General features: G+C 38.8%; 1 protein-coding gene across 1 annotated transcript in view; it reads left to right on the top strand.

The window, feature by feature from the left end:
- Positions 1-15,807: 15,807 nt before the first annotated feature.
- Positions 15,808-21,224, top strand: part of LOC306865329 (voltage-gated inwardly rectifying potassium channel KCNH2-like) — a gene marked incomplete at both ends in the record, with an annotated part of 180,880 nt that continues 175,463 nt past the window's right edge. The window contains one exon of the mRNA XM_079409873.1: positions 15,808-15,883. Coding sequence (XP_079265999.1) covers positions 15,808-15,883 — 76 coding nt within the window. The remainder of the gene's footprint in view (positions 15,884-21,224) is intronic.

Below are 21,224 nucleotides of genomic sequence, written 5' to 3' on the forward strand. Positions count from 1 at the left end.
AAATGGATGAGGAATTTATTAGCCAAAGTAGCCTAATGTTTTATTTCATTGTAACCTCGGGAAAAGTAGTCTAATGTTTTTACTTATAACCAATTAATTTTAATCCCTGATTTTAGACATACATTAAATAATTAACATATTGTTGCTTGACTAAACGTTTAAAAATAGCACTAGAGATGTTCTAATTAAGGGAACTGAAAAGACAAATGAGTCTACTCAAGCAATAATTCAGAAAAGAAAGAGGCATCAGACTTATAATGCAAAACATATTCAAGACACATTGCTATGGCATTTATTTGGAAAACCAACATAGCAGGAAAGCTAATGTTTTCTGTTATATTAAGCACAAACTTAGAAAAGTCAAACAAACCTTAACGTCTCAATAGGGAAAAGCACCGGTGTTTTCCGCAGTGTTGTCTGTGGCAGGACGGGAGCGGCTGCGGGAAAGCGGGTAGATGCTGAGTGCTTTTTTTGGTTCGGCAGAATTTGTCCAATCATGACCTGCAGTCGTTAAGTGTGTTGTGTAGCAGACTGACTCAGTCATTAGGTTTGTGCTCCTCTCTGACTGTCAAAGACTAGAATCTGCTCCAGTCCATGGTAACGGTCTTTGTGTTGAGGTCAGTCTTAGAATGTTTCCGCTAGTTGTGTAGTGTGTCCCCAGCTTAAGACAAACTTAAAGAGCAATGAACTCTTATCTGTGTTTATGAACGGAAGTGAAAGGAGCAGAGTGTCTGAATGCTGTGTGTTTTCATTCAGTGGACTATGAGTGGAGCAGCTGGTCAGCGTGGAGCTCTTGCTCAGCGTCCTGCGGATCTGGACAGCAGTTCTCCAGCCGGACCATACGGCGCCAGCGGCAGTACGGAGGAGTACCTTGAAGTGTAATTGCACTGTACGTTATTTTATTGATTTATTATTATTATTAATTTTACTATGATGATGATGATGATTAATAGTAGTAGTTGTTATTTTAATATTTTATTTATTTGTTTTAATTTATTATAACAATTAAAATAATGTATATATTTTTTTTATTTGGCAGCATAGTAGTAATAATAATAATAATAATAATAATAATAATAATTTATTATTTTATACAATTATTAATTAAATAATGTTAATATTTTTATTTATTTGTTTTAATAATATGAATGTATTTATTTGCTTAATAATTATTATTTACTACTACTACTACTACTACTATTAATAATAATAATAATACTTATTTGTTTTATATTACTTTTTATTTATTTGTTATAATAATAATAATAATAATAATGAGTGGCTTTATCAATTTTTTTTAATTATTATTTTTTATGCAACTGTAACTGTTCTGTTTATTAAAAAAAAAAAGCAAGAAAAGAAAACAGTTTAAATTAAATATAGCATCTGCCCTTCCCTAAAGTCCATTGGTCATGAACTAATGTTCATACAGAGTGTCCAGAGGGTGAGCGTTGGCTCTGGAGTGAGTCCAGATTGGGGCGAGTGTGTGAGAGGGGGTGTTTGGACCTGTACGCCCCTGAACCGCTCAACGGCACGGTTCTCGGGGCCACAGAGGGCTGTGTGTGTGAGGAGGGCCGCTATCGGAGCCTGGAGGGCGGGTGTGTGATTCCAGCACTGTGTCAGTGTGAAGAGGAAGACGGGACGCTTCGAGAGGTACACAAACACACAATCACCCGTCACACTGCTGTGCTTTAGCCTGTAATTGCTGTGCTGCTTACTTTGTTTATTTATTCTAATAAGGAATGTCATTAACGAGTCTGATGGATTAGCACTCAGGGCATTTGTAGAAAAAAGGTAATTGCCATCATCAATAATGAAAAACCCGTTGAAAGGCCTTATGAGGTTGTCTAATTGAACTACAGTGGCGCCCGTTTAAGAGTTTCTGTTTGAAGAGCGTTTGGTTGAATGAGACGGACGATGTATCTTCCTGTGGCTGGAAAAATGCCATCACCACAACATGGATAGATGGTATACAGTACACAATACTATATTAACTGCAGATCAATATTTACACACTCTCCATTCAAAAGAACCTGTTGTAGTACTTGATTCTTAACTTAAATATACCTGTTTACTTTATTAATTCATGTTCCTGGTCTTATTATGAATGATTGACCAATGCTATTATAAGAAAAACAAACAAACTAAAAAAAAAAAAAATCTAAAAATTCTAAAAAGAACTAAAAATATAATTAACTAATGATAACCAATATTTGTTAAATTATTGCTCTCGCAAAAAAAGTTGTTCTTGCATTTTATTCGATCAAAAACGAAAACATTATTGCAGTTTAAAATAAGTGTTTTCTATGTGAATATCTCTTAAAAATCATTTCTGTGATGCGCAGCTGTATTTTCAGCATCATTACTGCAGTCTTCAGTGTCACATGATCTTCAGAAATCATTCTAATATACTGATTTACTGCTCAACAAACATTTCTGATTATTATCAATGTTGAAAACAGTTGTGCTGCACAATATTTTTGTGGAAACTGTGATACATTTTATTTTTCAGGATTCACAGATTAATAGAAAGTTCAAAAGAACAGCATTTATTTGAAACAAATCTTTTGTAACGTTATAAATGTCTTTACTGTCACATCAATTTAATGCGTTCTTGATGGATAAAAGTGTATATATATATATATCTGTGGCTATATATTTATATGTATTTTGTATATATTAAGTATATATTTTGGCTATTGCTATAAATATACCCCAGCGACTTAAGACTGGTTTTGTGGTCCAGGGTCACATATATATATATATATATATATATATGTGTGTATATGTACAAATATATTTGACTTCAATATATTTGTATTTTTAATTATTTTTGATATATTTGAATATACATATACACTATTGTGGATATAATACACAATTATGATACTACTATTAATACACTATTAAATACAAAACACAGGAACAAAATATTATCTAGAACTTACTTTAGTAGGCGGTGTCTGTCCAAGCACTTAAATGTAAATATTAATGAATTGTGCGCTGTGTTTTTTGTGTCACAGCCGGGGTCAGAGTGGGTGGATGACTGTGGCTGTATCAATGGCCAGAAACACTGTCAATCAAACTGTCCTCCCCTTCACTGCTCTGAGGTAAGAAATTTGTCGTTTGTCTTTCATATTCGCTTTGCTTCACCTCACACACACAAAGATTTGACATGTCTCCAGTATATTCTCCGCTAGACATCCGCTGCTGTTCGGTTTGACATGCGTCGGCCAAATAACCGGTGAATAGCCTTGCATCAGTAATGAGCCCAGTAAGAGAGCAGGAGGCCGTTAGAGGACCAGATGCTGGAAATAGACCGACCCGTTGTCCAGGCAACCGCTCCAGTCAGGGATAATGTCCCACATGGCTCTGGAGTGACGCCTGGACGTTTCAGAAGCTCAGCACCCTTAAGGAAGCTTCTGCAGCATCTCAGAGGAACCTAAAGTCTCCTCTGGGCTCCTGCGGATCACTGGGAGGAGATCTGTTCAAAGAAAATCTATAAATACTCCCTCTGGTTCCTAGACGATTTGTTCTTCTTCATTCAGTCCAAATCAAATTACCCAATTTGCAGTTCTGCCGCTGGCACAAGTAAATGTCACACCTCACTGAAGGAGTGTTCCTCTTATAATAACTCCAAACGAATAATTACAGACTGAAATAAACAGACTGGACTTTCATAGTGTTTCATTTATCTGCCTGTGGCTGCACTAAACTGAACTGCAGAAATATAATAAAAAGAGTTTTCAAAGTTGCAAACAGTCAGATAGTTCAGATAAATTGTGAGCTATAAAAATGCTGATGTGTTGAAACTGTGAAACCTCTCAAATCATGCAGTGCACTGGAAAGTTTAGCAGTAACTATTGCATTCCAATGCTGGAGAGCTGAAAACAAGCAACACAAATTGCAAATAAATAATACTAATTAATAAAAGAAATACTGCTAACCATATAAGCATACACAGCTAGTTCAAATCAAATGCTTTCCAACTTGTTGATGTCAAGGGACATGTGTTAATTAAAACAAAATAAACAACTTTTTAGTGATAACTTTTAAAGACAGATTTACCGTGAGTTCAAAGGTTGTTAATCAATGGTGTGTGCATATAAACTTAAATTATATTATTTCTATAGATATAATCAACAACTTTAAATGAATAGGTCTATATTTCTCCATCGCTCTTAATTTGATTGTTAGTTAATTAGATTGTAGTTGTTTCCCTCACTAAGCTGTCTTGTGCCTTTGTTTCTTTATCGGATGTTTAAATAGTTTTTTGATTCATATCAGGGTTTGTAATGTTGCAATTCACCTCATAGAAGTGTTATTTTAGTATCATTGAGACAATATTGTAGCGTAAAATTAGGTTTTATTTCTATATTTTCTTTTTTCATTTCAATTTGAAATTTTAGTCATTTTTTTGTGCTTTTGTCAATTTTTTTTTTATTTCTATAAAGTTTTTTTAAGTATTGTTTTTAAGTCCAGTTTCAGTTTAGTTATTTTAGTACATCAAGTTAACCTAAATGAAAACGAGAAATGTTACTTTGTCAACTAGATAAAATGTTTTATTTTTATTTTATTTATTTATTAGTATTAATTAATTAATTTTATATTATTTTATATATATATATATATATATATATATATATTAATATTAGTCTCTATTAATTATTTTTATTTCAGTTGTAGTTTGTAATTTTTTTTTTACATTTTTATTTATTGAAAATAACCCGACCTCATATAGCTGGTTGGTTTGGTTCAGTCTTAAACAGACTTTTTAAAAATCCCTAATAAACTTAGTGTCAGGGAACTGTTGTGTGTCTGTCATGTGTTCCTGCCCCTTGTGCCCATATTTGGTTTGTTTCCTGTCCTTGTCATATGTAATCATCAGTTAATTCTTGTCTAGCCGTGTTCGTCTCATTAGCGTGTGTATTTAAGTTCCTGCCTGTTGAGTTTCGTGCTGTCTGGTCTACTCGTTACTCCCCGGTGTTCCTGTCTGTGGTTTGCCCTGCCTTGTCTTGCCCTGCCTTGATGTTATAAAGATTATTATTTGAAGTTACATCCTCGTTTCCGTGTTTCCTGTGTCCTCCCTGCTGTGTGCACCGTGACACTTAGTTGACAGGTACTTTTGCATGATGCATAAATGTATAGTTTGATGCACCGTAGGTCACATTGAATAATCATATTCCAATGTAAATGTCATCTGCTAATATGCATTGTGTGTATATATTTGAATAACAAGCCAAACAGACCAAGACATGTCATACATTGCCTGTCGATTCTCAGTTTTACTCCATATTTTCAGTGTAAATGTCTGAGCCCCTGTGGGCCGGCGGCAGTCGTATGGAGGCTGTCACAGCCTGATGCTCGTCTGTACTGTCAGCATCCGTCCATCTCACCGGAGAGCTATTCTCAGCCACTTGCACCTCTGATACGCTTTCATTCCTGCTTTGTTTTCCAGGGTGAAGTGAAGGTGCTGGAAGCGGAGAGCTGCTGTCCCGTGTGCCGCAGAGAGTTTCCAGGTAAGAGCCACACAGTATCCCACTAATAGGGAAGAGTGAGCCTGCAGTCGTTCGCTGATGTTTGTCAGCACTTCTCATGTGCCGTGTAACTACATTCCAGAGATTGCAGGACGGTGTAAGTTCTTCTCCACTGAAAGGATCCATTCGGGTAATTTGTGCGATATAAAAATGCTGACACGTTCAAAAACTCATGCAGTGCACTGGAAAGTTTCAGGGGGAACAAACACATTCAAATGCAATAGGGAATCTTATAAATCATCACTGAATGCGAATAATAAAATACTTCTAGCCATGTAATCATGCATGGTTAGTTAGAATGGAAACCATAAATAGGATTATCAATTTTAAAATGCAGGAAGAAATGCTTTATAACTTGAAGTCAAATAAAATAAAACTCTATGGTGCTATTCTGTCATATAGTTATGTGACTGGTAATAGAAAACATTACTAATACATTATTAAAATCATGTTGTATCTGTAAATGTTATTACAATGATAATAATTATTATTATTATACTATGAATGATATAATAATAATAATAATATATAATTTATATTAATATAATATTATACTACTACTATTACTACTACTGTAATATAAATCAAAGCGTATCTGTTAATATTATTTATTAGTTAACGCAAATTAACAATGAATAGTTGTATTTTTATTAACTAACAGTGACATAATGTTGTAACAAATATATTGCTCATTGTTAGTTAATTTTAGTTAAATGCATTAACTAATGCTATTAACTAATTGTAAAGTGTTACCATTAAGAAGTATAGCAATGTTGTTTATGCATTTCCAAAATATCAGTTGTCCTATTCAAACTATATGAATCATTTTACATGTTTGGGTTGTATATCTTAATACATTTGGATGTTTGAATTTTGTTGTATGATAAGTGTTCATTAAAGTCAACATGAAATGCTATTTAACCCATTTTACTCCTGTAATATGATGTATTTCTGAGGGAAACTGGATATTTAGTGAGGGAGATTTGATTTTATCCGTCAGGAATCAGTTGGATGGTGAAAAGTGATGAAAATGACAGGTGGTTGAAAAATAGGATGTAAGTGGTTTCTGAGATGAAGCAAGTTATTATATTTGAATGAAACAACAAAGAAAGATTACTCTCTCAATTGCCTTGAGTTTCTCAGAGATCCTTCATTTAATCAAATGTGATTCTTTTGATTGTAATTCTTCTGTATGTTCTTCTGTTAATCGCTGTCTCTCTCTCTCTCTCTCTCTCTCTCTCTTCTTCTGTCCTATTTTCTCCTGTGAACATCACTTTCTCGTCTCCAGAGGATCCGGTTGCCGAGTGCCGTCGTTACACTGAGGTCAGGAACATCACCAAGGGCGACTGTCACCTGGACAACGTGGAGGTCAGCTTCTGCAGAGGGTGCTGTTTGTCCCAGGCCGATGTCATTCTGGAGGTGCGTGTCGTTCACCATGAACTGTGAAGTGCACAGGTTATTAACGTATGCTCATTTTATGCATCAATCTAGATTTTTATCTACTTACGAATTATTCTGCTTATAGATTTTGGATGCATTGTGTTATAAATGCATCAATGTGGAAAGTCTGCTGTATATTGGTAGCATAAAACATATGGTCCTTAACAATACACTGTTATATTAATTACATTGTTAGATTAATACTGTTAACCATAAAGCATATTATAGATCAATGGTGTACTAAATGATATCAGGGAATATTGTTTTGCATTTTTATACTTTTGTTTTTATAAATTAATAGATTATAAATAGATTTATAATTAATAAACAGTTATATTTTCTACTGAAATAACAATAAATAAACAAATATGATGCCTCAATTAATCTTGGCTGTACAACACAGACAAATAAACATATATATACTGATGGCCAACATGACAAGTCCGTTCTGATTAACTCCTGTATTTGCATTCATATGTCTGTGAGCATACGTGTGTGTGTGCGCGCATGTGTCTGTCATTGTGTCTAGGGTTGGGCAAGGAAGCATCAGCATCAGCATCAGCCATCCCCGGCCACTACCTACATGCCACACTTATATATTTATTTATTTATGTTTTTAATGTGTAGAGGTGTATATGTCTCAGGTAGTTTGTGATGCATTAAAAAAGTGAGACATGTAGTGCAGCCCAGGTCAGGGACCCAGCCCACCCACACGGCACACTTGCCCTGTATGTAAATTAATTTATTTAAATTTTTTGTCATGTATATTTCTCAGCTACTTTGATGCATTAAAACAGTGAAACATATGGTGCAGCCTAGGCCAGAGACCTAGCCCACCCACACGGCACACTTACCCTGTGTGTGTGTGTGTGTGTGTGTGTGTGTGTGTGTGTATATATATATATATATAATATGCATGCATGCATGCACGCACAGGTTCGTAACGTGTGTGCATGCATTTCAACTCAACTCAACTTTTATTTATAAAGCACTTTCAAAGCCATTAGAATGGACCAAAGTGCTGTCCATAAGTAGACTAATCAATAACAAAATACTCTAAAATACATACAGACATTAAGTTACATTAAAACAAGACACAAAAGAATCAAACAACAAATCACTCACAGTTCTCAGACCTAATCAAATGCCAAAGGCTTGATTAAATAAATAAGTCTTCAAATCCTTTTTAAAAATATCCATACTTGATGAGGTTTTTAAGGATAATGGCAACACATTCCAAAGTAAAGGAGCCGCAACAGAAAAAGCGCGATCTCCACTACGCCTCAAACGAGACCGTGGGACAGTTAGGAGCATGTTCTGGGAGGAGCGAAGATGACGTTGAGACTGATAAGGAATTAACATGTCTTTTATGTACTCAGGAGCCTGACCATATTAAAAACAAACATCAACACCTTGTATTGTATTCTGTATCTAACTGGTAACCAGTGAAGGGATATCAATAAAGGTGTTATGTGATCCCGTTTTCTGGTATTTGTTAAAAATCTCGCTGCAGCATTCTGGACACGCTGAAGACGAGTAACCAGTGATTCACTTATGCCCAGATAAAGAGCATTACAATAGTCCAGCCGGGTTGAAACAAAGGCATGCACAACAATCTCTAAGTCCTTGTATGAAAGGATTGATTTCAATTTAGACAGTTTTCTTAGCTGGAAAAAAGATGATTTCACAACGCTGTTAACTTGACGATCAAAGCGTAATTCAGAATCGAAAAATACTCCAAGGTTCTTCACATAACTTTGCATATTGTCAGACAGTAGTCTATTATTTCCAGCCAGAGCATTCCCAAGCTCCTTGTTCCCAAACATAATAAACTCAGTCTTATCCTCATTTCAGCTGATATGTGATGCATTAAAAAAAAAGTGAGGCATGCAAGTCAGAACCAGCCTGGGCAAGTGGCAGTGGAAGCAATAGCTCAGGGAGATGGCGGGGAGACACAAGCCCCACCTCACAGCCACCCACCCGTATTGCAACTCCACCACACCAGATACAGGCCTGGATGTCATAGCCTACTGGGGACCGGAGGCCAAACAAAAAAGATGATGAAGAAGAAGAGAAAAAAAAAATCTTATCGATGTTGTCCTCCACCCCTTCCCAAAACTCAAAGATTTATATTCAAATTAAGTTCAAATAGTAGTTTAGGTGGGGATGTGTTGTTGTGATTGGTCTCAGACAAAGAAGGTCAACAGATTTATGACTGCTGGAGGGTGAAGAGAGCTGACCAGAAGGGGTGTAATTCTACTGTATTATGAGATGAACTGACTGGACAATTAGAAGGATTTAAAATAGAGGAAAAGAAGTTTTGAAAAAAAGATGGGTCGTCTGTGTTTGGGCCGTATAGATTACCAATTGGAACTGGGCTATTATCGATTGAAATATTTATAATAATAAAACGTCCCTCTGGGTCTATAACAGTGGTATTATGAATAAATTACATTTTTTTACTTATTAAAATGCAAACTTGTTTTGAATTATATTGAGCTGAGAATAAATGACTGTATTTTGATGATTTAATTTTATCTTGATCTGCATCTGATAGATGCGTTTCTTGCAAAAGGCATATGTCCGCTTGTAGTTTATTTAAATGGTTCAAGACTTTGACCTTCTTTGCATGAGAACCAATTCCACGAACATTCCAGGTTAGAAAATTGATAGAAGACATGTTATGGAAAGGAAATTAATATTACTGTATGAATGTATGAGTGCCTGCATGTATAGGTGTGTGTATATATTTATGGAGTTATGACTGTATGTACATGTGTGTGCATAACATGTTAATGTTGTTGGCAGACGAACAAAACTGAAGAAACACAAATGACTGTGTATGAAGCAAAACAACAACAGCAATACAAGGAACATTAAATACTGACATGGTGTGAAACGATGATTATGTTGATACATTGATCTTTGAGTCCATAGTTTGTGCCTTTGAGTTGTCTGCCTTGCCTCTGAACCAGTTCTTTTTGTTTATAATGTTCGAATTTTGCGATGATTGGACGTGGGCGATTGCTGTTGTTTTGGGATCTGTTCTTTGTTCTTGATTTAAATGTTTCATCAGTGTGAATGTTTGCTGCAACTATTTTAAAATGTGTTTGAACTGGAAACTTCTGTCAGGTTGCCATGGAAACCAGTCTGCCCGGTCGCCACGCTCCAGCTTTAACAGCAAACTCGCACCTCTCTTTTCCCTCTTTTGTCATCACATCTGCCCTCTCCTTCTGCATCTCCTAATGGGCTCAGAGAGAGAGCGCTCTAAATGATCCCACCATTCCGCTCCATCAAAGAGAGCAGGCCGTTGGCATTTTAGCAAATGTAGCGTGAAGACAATTTGGATTGTTATCCGTGGGTTTGGCTCTTTTCCTGTCCGCTCTGGCCTTTGATAACGCATCCGTCTGTCCCTCTCAGGAGCCGTATCTGCAGGCGTTCTGTGACTGCTGCAGCTACAGGCTGGACCCGCAGAACCCAGTGCGATTCCTCAGCCTGGGGTGCGCCAGTGGAGACGTCGAGCCCGTAGTTCTGCCCGTCATTCACAGCTGCGAGTGCACCAGCTGCCAGGGTGGGTAATGCCAGAGGAAACGGCCTCAAACAACGTTCTGTGTCTCTGACATCAGAGGATGAATCTCCTCTCTGCTCTGTTTGGAAAGATTGACGCGGTGTTAACGCATGCCAGTTTATGTGGACAAATGGCCCAAGAGAAGGGTTTGCATTTGACAAAACAAATGATATTAGGCAGAATATCTGAGCTTCTGTTTCCATACAAGAAAAGAGGATGGTGATTTATACTTTCAAGCTCCAGAAAGGACCAAAAACACCCTTAAAACACCTTGAAAATGTGCATTATTTTTCAAACGTTTATAGCTGTTAAAAAACATTTTATTAAACTGTTGCAATAAGAAAAAAAAGCCAAATATGTACACAAAGTCATATACATACATTCTTAGACTTACTATGCTAAATATTTTTTATCTTCCAAAAATAAATGGATACATTGAACTACTATAAATTAGAGCAACTAATTTTATAAAATTCAGTTCAACTAGATGAGTAGATGCACTGATTACATTATGCATTAATGCTTACAAATAAAAGTTATATAATGATTACATTATTTAATAAATCATTGTGGAACAAAATTAGTGCAAATTATTCAATTAAATTATTAAATGTGGAAAAATTAATGAGGTTTTTTTTTAAAGATAAATTTACTTTTAATAAATTTGATTAATTTACTTTCTTGATCTTATGACATTTTTTCTAGATAGTAATGTTTCAGTATATACATAAAAAAAATATATAAACAAAGTCATATACATACATACATACATTCTTAGACTATTTACCATATAAAATAGATTTTATTTTCAAAAATAAACAGATTAATTGAAGTACTGTAGAATAAAGCCAACTAAAATGATCGAATTCACTTCAATTTTCAGAGTAGACACAGTGATTACTTAAACAGGCATTTAGGCTTACAAATCATTTATTTAATAAATCCGTGTGGGCATACATCTACTTAGAGACACAAGTATTACTTTATAGCTGAAACATTATTTGGTAGAAAAAAAGTCAGTTAAAGAAACTTTTTGTGAGAGGAACAGACTAACTTTTAAGCTGTTTTTCACTGATAATGCAGGAGAACAATTAAAATCAAGCCTATTCATAAAATAAAGCTATTATATGACTTCAGATGACTTGCAAACTGCTTTTGTTGTGCTTATTTCTCCAAGTATAAATTTACTGTATGAAAAACAGAAGCTCAGACATTTTGTATTTCACAGAGAAAAGAAAGAATATGATATGAGTTAGGAGCAATATTCATGATGTTTAATGGTCGTCTCTGAAGGGTATGCAGTATTTTCATTATGTCAAAGATACGTTCATAACCAAAACATGATGTTCTCATGCTATAATGAGCAGGCTGTAATGAGACAGTGCCACCCTCATTGTAATGTACGCTGCGTTTCCTACATGCCTAATTTCATCAAGCTGCTTCTCGTCAGTGTTTAGTCATTCATCACTGCGATTGATCTCATTAGCTAATTGAATCTCTGGGACTTCACTTAGAGGGGTCGCATTTTTTATCGTATGGCATCATGGAGCCATTTCATGCAGATTGATATTTACCGATACGCTCGTGGGCTTCGTAAACAATGCTGCAAAATTTGTTCTAAAAATGAAATGACGTTTAAATAACAAATTTTTGTGGGCTCTGACTTATGCAGCTTTCAAGTCATGACATTATGATGTCTCAAATGAACGGCACCAGTGTGGAAACTGTGGATTTTCTTCAAGTGGAGGGTGTGCCAATTAAAGAATCTGATATATTGATCGTAATTAAACTGCCATTGTGAATGTTGTTCAATTTAGTTTGAATGCATTGTGTTTTGTTGATAAAAAACAGCCATAAAGCTTCCTAGAACACTCATTTAGCCGCTTTATGAGGCGACAGGCTTTCGCGACCACACTATTTCCCATAATTCCCTGTGGCACCACAAGAATGATAAAATACACACAAAGCATCAATTACACACATAATGCGCTTCCTTTGCTCTTTATTGTTTGGCACTAGCAATAAAAGCTTCCTGTCTTTGTTGAGAAGTGAAAAAGAGTGAAATATGAAATAGCTTGAGATGTCAGTTTTATTCCAACCAAGTCTCATCATAATTACAATTTCCAACCAATAAGCAAGAATTTACCAGGCTGACATCTGTTTGTAATCACTGGTTGCAGTTATGCTGGTTAAATATATAATGATGCACTGCAAAAATGTTTTTCATCCTCAGTCTTTTAATTTCTCTTGTTTTCCACTATAATATCTAAACATTCTTCAATCAAGGTCCATTTGACCCACTTGAGATGCAAAACAAGTATTGTTTTCTAAAAAAAAAAACAAAGGATCAAAATTAACTACTATCAAGTTCATGCTTAATACAAGAAAAAAACCACAATAAACTTTAATGGACTTTATTCTAAAAACAAGCCCATTTTTCATTTTTGTCTTGTTTTAAGCATAAACCCACTTAAAGGAATAGTTCACTCAAAAATAAAAAAAATAGCTGAAAATGTACTCATCTTTAGGCCACCCAAGATTAGGATGTTTGTTTCTTGACTCCAGTCCATAAATTAACATCTTGAGAAGACAAAAGCTGCATGTTTATAAGAAACAAGTCCATCATTAAGATGTTTTCAACATAAAACTGTTGCTTCTGGCTAAAATATGAGTCCATGATCCAAAATGCTTCCTCCGGTAAAAAAAAAAAAAAAGAAGAATCTCCTGTTGTCTCACATCAAAAACCACACACATTTTGGTTCAGAACTGTTTTGGCTGTTTTTCTCTCCTGATTCAGACTTTTTCTCTGAAGGAAGCGTTATTATAGATTACAGACTCATATTTCAGTTAAAAACATCTTAATGATGGTTTAATCTTTTGTCTTCTCCAGATGATAACTGATGGACTCTCATTCTGACGGCACCCATTCACTGCAGATTATTTATTTGCAAGTGATGCAATACTACATTTCTCCAAATCTGAGTAATTTCTATTATTGTACATCTCAAGTAACAAACAAGACAAAATAATGAGTTTTTGCAGTGTTTCTGGGACTAAATGTTACCATGGGTGCTGACTCTGATTCGGGCCACTGAATGCATATTCAATGAATTTTTCATGTGCAGCTTATGCTCAGGGCATACAGTGAACTTTCAGAAAGGTATGAATCAAGATGCCAGGTTAAAATACTCCCAAGAGCTGCCAAATTCACCGATGTTCATCTACTTTTCCACTTTCCCTAGGCGGAGACCTGTCGAGACGCTGAATGGCCACTGATGAATGGACAGATGCTGCGTCCTCGTGTTCGTCCAGTATTCTTCATGTAGCTTGTCATTATATGACTGAATCTTTTCTATTTAATATTTCCTAAAGCTCCACGAGATCTACATTCTGTACAGCCTTTAAATTATGTTATGATTTATGCCTTTTTTCATGCTTTAATGTTTGTATTTTAATGAAATGGTCTTTGTTATTTTTTTTGCTCTGTTGATTATAAAGAAATTAATTATTATTACTGCCAAAGATGATAATCTTTCACATTTCATGACAAATTATTTCTTTAATGTTTGTAGAAATGTTTGTATCATAAAAAGGTGTTATGAACAGCTGTGTTTGCTTAAGTGGATAGATTAATTTCCCCTTAAACACACGGGTTTGATATTTAAAGTTATTATATGTATATATATATATATATATATATAGCTTCTTACATCAAATATTTTCATATATTAGTTATTTCTAAATGTGCTCAATCTATTCTGTAACCATTTTACATTTGCAAGTTTAAATTCTAGCCACCTAAAAATGTATTCATTACTTATTTCAGTCATTTTATGATTTTGAATTTAAACTATTTTCTTCATCATTAATGCAATTCAAAATGATTGATAAAGTGCAACGAACTGCTGGTTTTCTCTTTGATTTTGCTTAAAATTTTGATGCAGCAATTAAACTAACCTTTTCAGTATTTGTGGGTTTATTTTCTGCCATAAATCATACAAGGTTGGAAGTGCATTGAAGAAAAAGGCACAAATGCATCCTAATTATTGCATTTCCACCTGGTGAAAGTGTGTCATGTGCATTCGCCATATGATCATTTGCTGATAGTGAATGACAGGGATGGATGGGGAGGAGGCTGGAAGAGCTCACAGCTGGGATGCTTCACAGACAGTCTGCCTAAATATGGGTAAAAAGCGCCGCGCCCACTTTTGAAGCCCATCTCGCGCACCCAAACAAATCATATATGAAGAGAGATTTCGCTTAGAATGTAGAACTGCACTGTTTTGGCTTCTCGCGCATATTGGGAAAAGAAGTTGCGAAATCGATGTTATTGCACTAAAAAGCTCCGCGCAAACGCACAGTACTGCCATTATGTCTACGAGGAGCGCCTTTTGTCTGCACGCGCGTGACGGCGCAGGGAAACCCCACGCGTGCATCGCTCGTGACGCATCATGTACAGCGTGACAGCGCGTCTCCGCCGAAGGTGGAACACAAAGCGCAAAAAGCTGAACTGTCAGGAGATCGCGCATGGAGTCGCTCTTGATGCTCGTCTGGACAAGCCTGAAGTATCCCACTTTACCTTTCATCTGCGACTCGTGATTTCTGGCCATTTCCACAAAAGCCCAGGGCATTACGACATCAAGGGTCCGACACCTGCGAAAGGAGCCGAATGGCACGGATTGAAATGAACTATATACCTATTTATAATTTCTACAATCGTTATTTATCTGTAGTTTTGCGCTTTTAAATACCGCTATTATTTTATAAGTTCTGCACTATAATCATATTCAGTGATTATTGAAGTTTAGCGATATTTGTAGTTAAATAGCCGCTCGTTGTTGTTGGTCAGCGTCGAAACGGGAGGAGCGCGCGACCTCGCGTCAAATGAATCGCATCTTTTCTTCGAAGCGCTTTTTTTCGCTGAATGAAAACTGAGAAGAGCGCTTTAATTGGACAAAGGGATACCCGAGGACTCAACTATGGTCAAATTAGGGTACGTTACCTCGCGAACGCGTTCCAGTCCCACATGTCACGAGCTAAATTAGTCTGGCGTCACTTTACCGGACCTGGGGTCGTTTCTGAGGAATTACGCGACGTAAACAATCCCCCACTAGTCTTTGGAAACCGGAAACTGCTGTTTGGATAAGCGAGCGTTGCTGATGAAGTTGTCGCTGTGCGGAGCCTCGCGTGCCCAGGGCGCGAAGAGAGTGGCGGGAAGGTCAGTTTGAGCTCGAGACACTCCGCTGGACTGCGCGCGGGAGGATGCCGGTTCGACGGGGGCACGTCGCGCCGCAAAACACTTTCCTCGACACGATCATCAGGAAATTCGAAAGTCAAAGTAAGTTTGTGTTTATTTACAGTATTATTCTCAGAATAGCCTACTGTGTTTTGTGGACTTGTGCCGCCAAGGCTGTTCCGCGCTTTTCAGGAAACGGTTTATTCCTGTCAGAAATATTTTGACAGAATTCACCTGAGTGTATTTGATTACTCCAAACTCCAGTTTTAAAGGTCAGATCAGGTAGAAAATCACACATTAAGATGATGATACACGTTACTGCACTTTACAGTGTGGTATTCTTGCAAATAGCTTGGAGAATACATGGTAAAATAATATATAACACTCATATTCATGTTATATACATCGACGTAACATATCACCACAGTAAGTTTTTTCACGAGACTGGATAATGTGTAAACATGCGTTTCATAGCTTCAGTGTCAAATGATAACACTGATAACAAATTGAGATTTACATCACCTGACAGTTGAATAAACAATCTTTCCATTGATGTATGGATTGTTATGATAGGACAATATTTGGCTTAGATACAACTATTTGAAAATCTGGAATATGAGGGTGCAAAAAAATCTAAATATTGAGAAAATTGCTATTAAAGTTGTTCAAATGAATTCCTTAGCAATGCATATTACTAATCAAAAATTAAGTTTTGATATATTTACAGTAGGAAATATACAAAATATCTTCATGGAACATGATCTTTACTTAATATCCTAATGATTTTTGGCATAAAATAAAAATCAATAATTTTGACCTATACAATGTATTTTTGGCTATTGCTACAGCGACATACGACTGGTTTGGTGGTCCAGGGTCACATATATTATGAAATGTAGGTATGTTATTGATCATATAGAGTCAGGACCAGAGAGTTTCTGTATCAGGCTGTACATCATCCTTTATTTAGACATGTTTAGTGCTGTTCAGAATATACTGTAGTGTAGGGGTGGTGATGGCGCAGTAGATAAGACACATGCCTTTGGTGTGAGAGACCCGGGTTCGAATCCACTGTGAGACACCAATGTGTCCCTGAGCAAGACACTTAACCCCCTAGTTGCTCCAGAGGCGTCCGACCTCTGACATATATAGCAATTGTAAGTCGCTTTGGATAAAAGCGTCAGCTAAATGAATAAAAATGTAAAAAAAATGTAGTCCTTTACATATATTTTTCAGTTTTCGTTTAATTTTCCTTGCTACTTGAATAACTTCCAGATACTTCAGTTTTCATCCATTGGTGATTATCCTATTCATTTGTGAGTCTCGTGCGATGTTATTTTAGGTCTGATGAGATAAATGCATCTAAACCGATGAGTTGAATTAGCTTGTGTTTTTACCCTTACATGTGATTTTGAGTTCTAAAACTTTTTAATTAGCCTTACTTTTCATGATGCATTCGCTGGTATAACTGGTATTGAGATTCATGCAAAGAGTCTCAGATGCGAATCTTCTTACTCAAGCGTCTTCCAAAATCTAACTGGCTTTCAAAAAGCCGATCAGTCTTCATTTCCATCTGTCTCAGACCGGAATTGTTTCGTTTCCTGAAGCAGCTTGTGATGTTTTTGTGCTGGGAAATAGTGAAGGTGACATCAGTGAGTAACACTGCAAAAAATGGGCAATTTTGTAAGACTGCCTCGTGCGTTGATGTTTCAGCTCCAGGGAGGAATAATAGGACGTTTTCCCTATGGAGTACCAAAGGTTTCTCCAGACCGTCTTCCATTGATTATCTCAAACATTTAGACTGCTTAGATAATGAATACTGTCTTAGTTAGACGTCCTTGTCAATAATAGTGGAGTGAAAATGTCAATCCATAATTCTGAATTATGAATACTTCATAGGTGTTTGCACATAGGCTAGGTGATTGATGCTTTATTAAAAACAAATTATATCACCCTACAATATCCAGACGAATGGCCAAGTGTCAGTAGGAAAAGACTAATATACTCATACTGTATGTGACCCTGGACCAAAAAAGCAGTCATAAGGGTCTTTTTTTTTTTTATTGAGTTTTATACATCAATCTGAAAGCTGAATAAGCTTTCCATTGATGTGTGATTTGTTAGGATAGGATAATAGTTGGCCGAGTTACAGCTATTTGAAAATCTGGAATCTGAGGGTGCAAAAAAATCTAAATATTGAGAAAATCGCCATAGAAGTTGTCTAAATTCAGTTCTTAGCAATGCATATTGCTAATCATAAATTAAGTTTTGATATGGTTACAGTAGGAATCACAAATGATAAATTATCTTTATTGCTGTTTAATATTCAATGAGTTCCTCTTCAGGAACTCGAGCTGCATCCGAAGACGTTTTGGGGAACGCCTTCAGCGTAACCGGCTCTGAATACAAGTGAAATCTGTCCAATGGATGGGCGAGACGTCACGGGCGAGGTGACGTAATGACCAGCTGGTACAAAAGCACGTGTGGTGAAACCGGCGTCAGCTTTCTGTCATTCAGCTAGCGCTCTGTGTCTCTGTGAGTCATATTTGTTCGTTTTATGTGTGCAGGTGATACACACAGCTTGTGTGTGGTTTGTTTGGAAGCGAGGCATGCGGAAGCGGCTCTCGAGGGGGCTGACTGCCTGCACTGCTAGAGCCTCCCTCTGCGTACGCTTTGCTCCCGAAAGTCCCTCTTCTCAGGCAAGGGTGCTTTCGTCACCGTTCCCCGCGGCGCTGGCCCCGCTTCCGCCGTGGCGGGGCGGTGGTGGCACTCATGGGGTTCTCAGCGTGATCTGATGGAGGGATCGGAGACGAGCGAGTCTCTATCTCTGTCCTCACCCGTCAGATTCGATGACCGCTCCCCGAGATCGGAAGCCCACCATGCGGAGTCTTCCCCTCGGGCAGTGGCCTAGGCATTTCTCTTGTCTTCCTCCGAGGATGTTGACACGGGAAACGTCGAAGATGTTGTGCCCTCTCTTTCGCCCCAATATGAGGAGCTTGTGGAGGTGGTCACTCGTGCCGTGGCCAAGTTGAATCTCGACTGGCCGGCCGAGTGTCATGTCGAACCGCAGAGAGGCAAGTTGGACGAGCACTTTCTGCAGTTTAAGACTCCATCTCCACATCGGAGCGTGCCTTTTTTCCTCAACCTCCACACTGAGGTGTCGAGGTCGTGGGGAAAACCTTTCTCAGCCCGCCTCTTTGTCCCCTCATCGGATTACTACGGTAATGTGATGGGGATGAGTGAGTGCGGTTACAGAGCGATGCCGTGTGTGGAACAGATGCTCGCGAGCTATCTGTCCCCCGACGCGGCATCGTCTCTGAAGGCTCTGACCCTGCCCACCAAGCCGCTGCGCTCTTTGTCGACGCTTGTGGGCAAGGGAGAGCAGCCCCTGCCACGTACTGACTCCTCATATAGGGAGGCCCAGAAAGAGAGCGTCGCTGCCCGAAAACCCCCACGTAAGAATCGGGGCCGTGGCGGTAAGAAGTATAAGCCGGATCTCCGGACCGTTCTTCAGGCGAAGAGGTCTTCTGCCAAGAAGGTGGCCCAGGGCTTATGAGGGTAGCCCCCACTGGGGAAGAGCGGCGAATGGATGCTTCACACCGAGGTGGCACCCTTGTGCACCCCCGCCCAGAATTATGGAAGCTGTGGGTGTGGCCCCTGAGGGGGCACAGCTCATAGCTTCCGGTCTCTCAACCGAGGTTATTTAGACCATCCTCCAATCCAGAGCTCTCTCAGCGAGGAAACTGTACGCCCTGAAGTGGAGGCTCTTCACTTCGTGGTGTGGAGATCGCCAGCTCGACCCAGTTAACTGCCCGGTTGGTACAGTGCTGGAGTTCCTGCAGGTTCGACTCTCCGCATGGTTAACCCACTTACCCTTGAAGGTTTATGTGGCGGCGATTTTGGCCTACCATGCCTCTCCTGGTGGACAGTCGGTGGGTAGACACCCCCTAGTTATACGTTTCCTCCGTGGTGCACTGAGGCTAAGGCCCCCAGTACGGTCCTGAATTCCTCCTTGGGACCTGGCTGTGGTATTGGATGCTCTCTGTAGGCCTCCCTTCGAGCCTATTGAGGAGATCTCTGATCACCATCTCACCCTGAAGACTGTGTTTCTTCTGGTGATTTCTTCTCTGAAGAGAGTTGGGGATCTGCAGGCCCTGTCAGTGGCCCCTACTCACTTGGACCTTGCGCCCGGCATGGCCAAAGCCTTTTTGTACCCTCGTGCAGGGTACATCCCCAAAGTTCCTTCCGTCACGCCTCAGCCTGTCGTACTGCAGGCCTTCAGTCCTCCTCCCTTTCGGGAGCCTGACCAACAAAGGCTTAACTGTATGTGTCCAGTGCGAGCACTGGACACATACGTCCATAGAGCTGCCCTGTGGAGAAGGGCGGACCAACTGCTGATTTGCTATGCTCCCCTAAGAGAGGTCTTCCTGCTTCCAAGCAAACCCTCAGTCGGTGGATTGTGGATGCCATCAACATTGCCTATGAGTCCTCTGACCTCCCCTCGCCGATGGGAGTCAGGGCTCATTCCACTAGGAGTGTGGGGGCCTCCAAGGCCTTCCTCGCAGGTGTCCCAATACAGGACATCTGCAACGCTGCATGATGGTCTACACCCCTGACTTTTGTCAGGTTCTACGGCTTGGACATGCGGGCCACTCCAGGCTCTTCCGTCCTCTCGACCTAGATGTGCTCCGCAGGGATACACACTGGGCAGGGACTTGGAATTCTGGCAGCGTGGATATCTTGTTCCCCAAAGCATCTTCGGACGCAGCTCGAGTTCCTGAAGAGGATCGTCTTAGGTTACGTATGTAACCCCAGTTCCTCGAGGGAACGAGACGCTGCGTCTCGTTGCCACACTTCCAGCATCCCTGCCAGCGCTTGCTTCATTCCAGAGGCTGACGCCGGTTTCACCGCACATGCTTTTGTACCAGCTGGTCATTACGTCACCTCGCCCGTGACATCTCGCCCATCCATTGGACAGATTTCCCTTGTATTCAGAGCCGGTTACGCTGAAGGCGTTTCCCAAAGCGTCTTTGGACGCAGCGTCTCGTTCCCTTGAGGAACTGGGGTTACATAAGTAAGCTAAGACGTTATTAGTTCATAAGGAAGACCTAAAAATCAAGTCTGGTTTGCATCATTTGGTCAGAAGTGACAGAAATCAATATGTTTTCACTTTCCATCTTAACCTTACCACTACCCTTCCTCTTTCAAGAAGCCGCGTCTCTCCCTCGGGTGCTTTAAATAATTTATTACCTTCCATCAAAAACCATCGCAAGCTTTTGAGAAGTGCTTTAGAGGTATTGAAGAGTAAGAGTCCTTCAAAAGTACATTTCATTACACGTGGTCATCGCACTGACCAGAAGCCGCTAGTGTTTCTCCTTCAGCGTTTCTCTCCAGATGGCTTGGATCTGTTTTTCTAGCCTTGAAGTCTCACACTAGACCTGTT

Source organism: Barbus barbus, assembly GCF_936440315.1.
Source record: "Barbus barbus genome assembly, chromosome: 46".
Taxonomy (NCBI): Eukaryota; Metazoa; Chordata; class Actinopteri; order Cypriniformes; family Cyprinidae; genus Barbus; species Barbus barbus.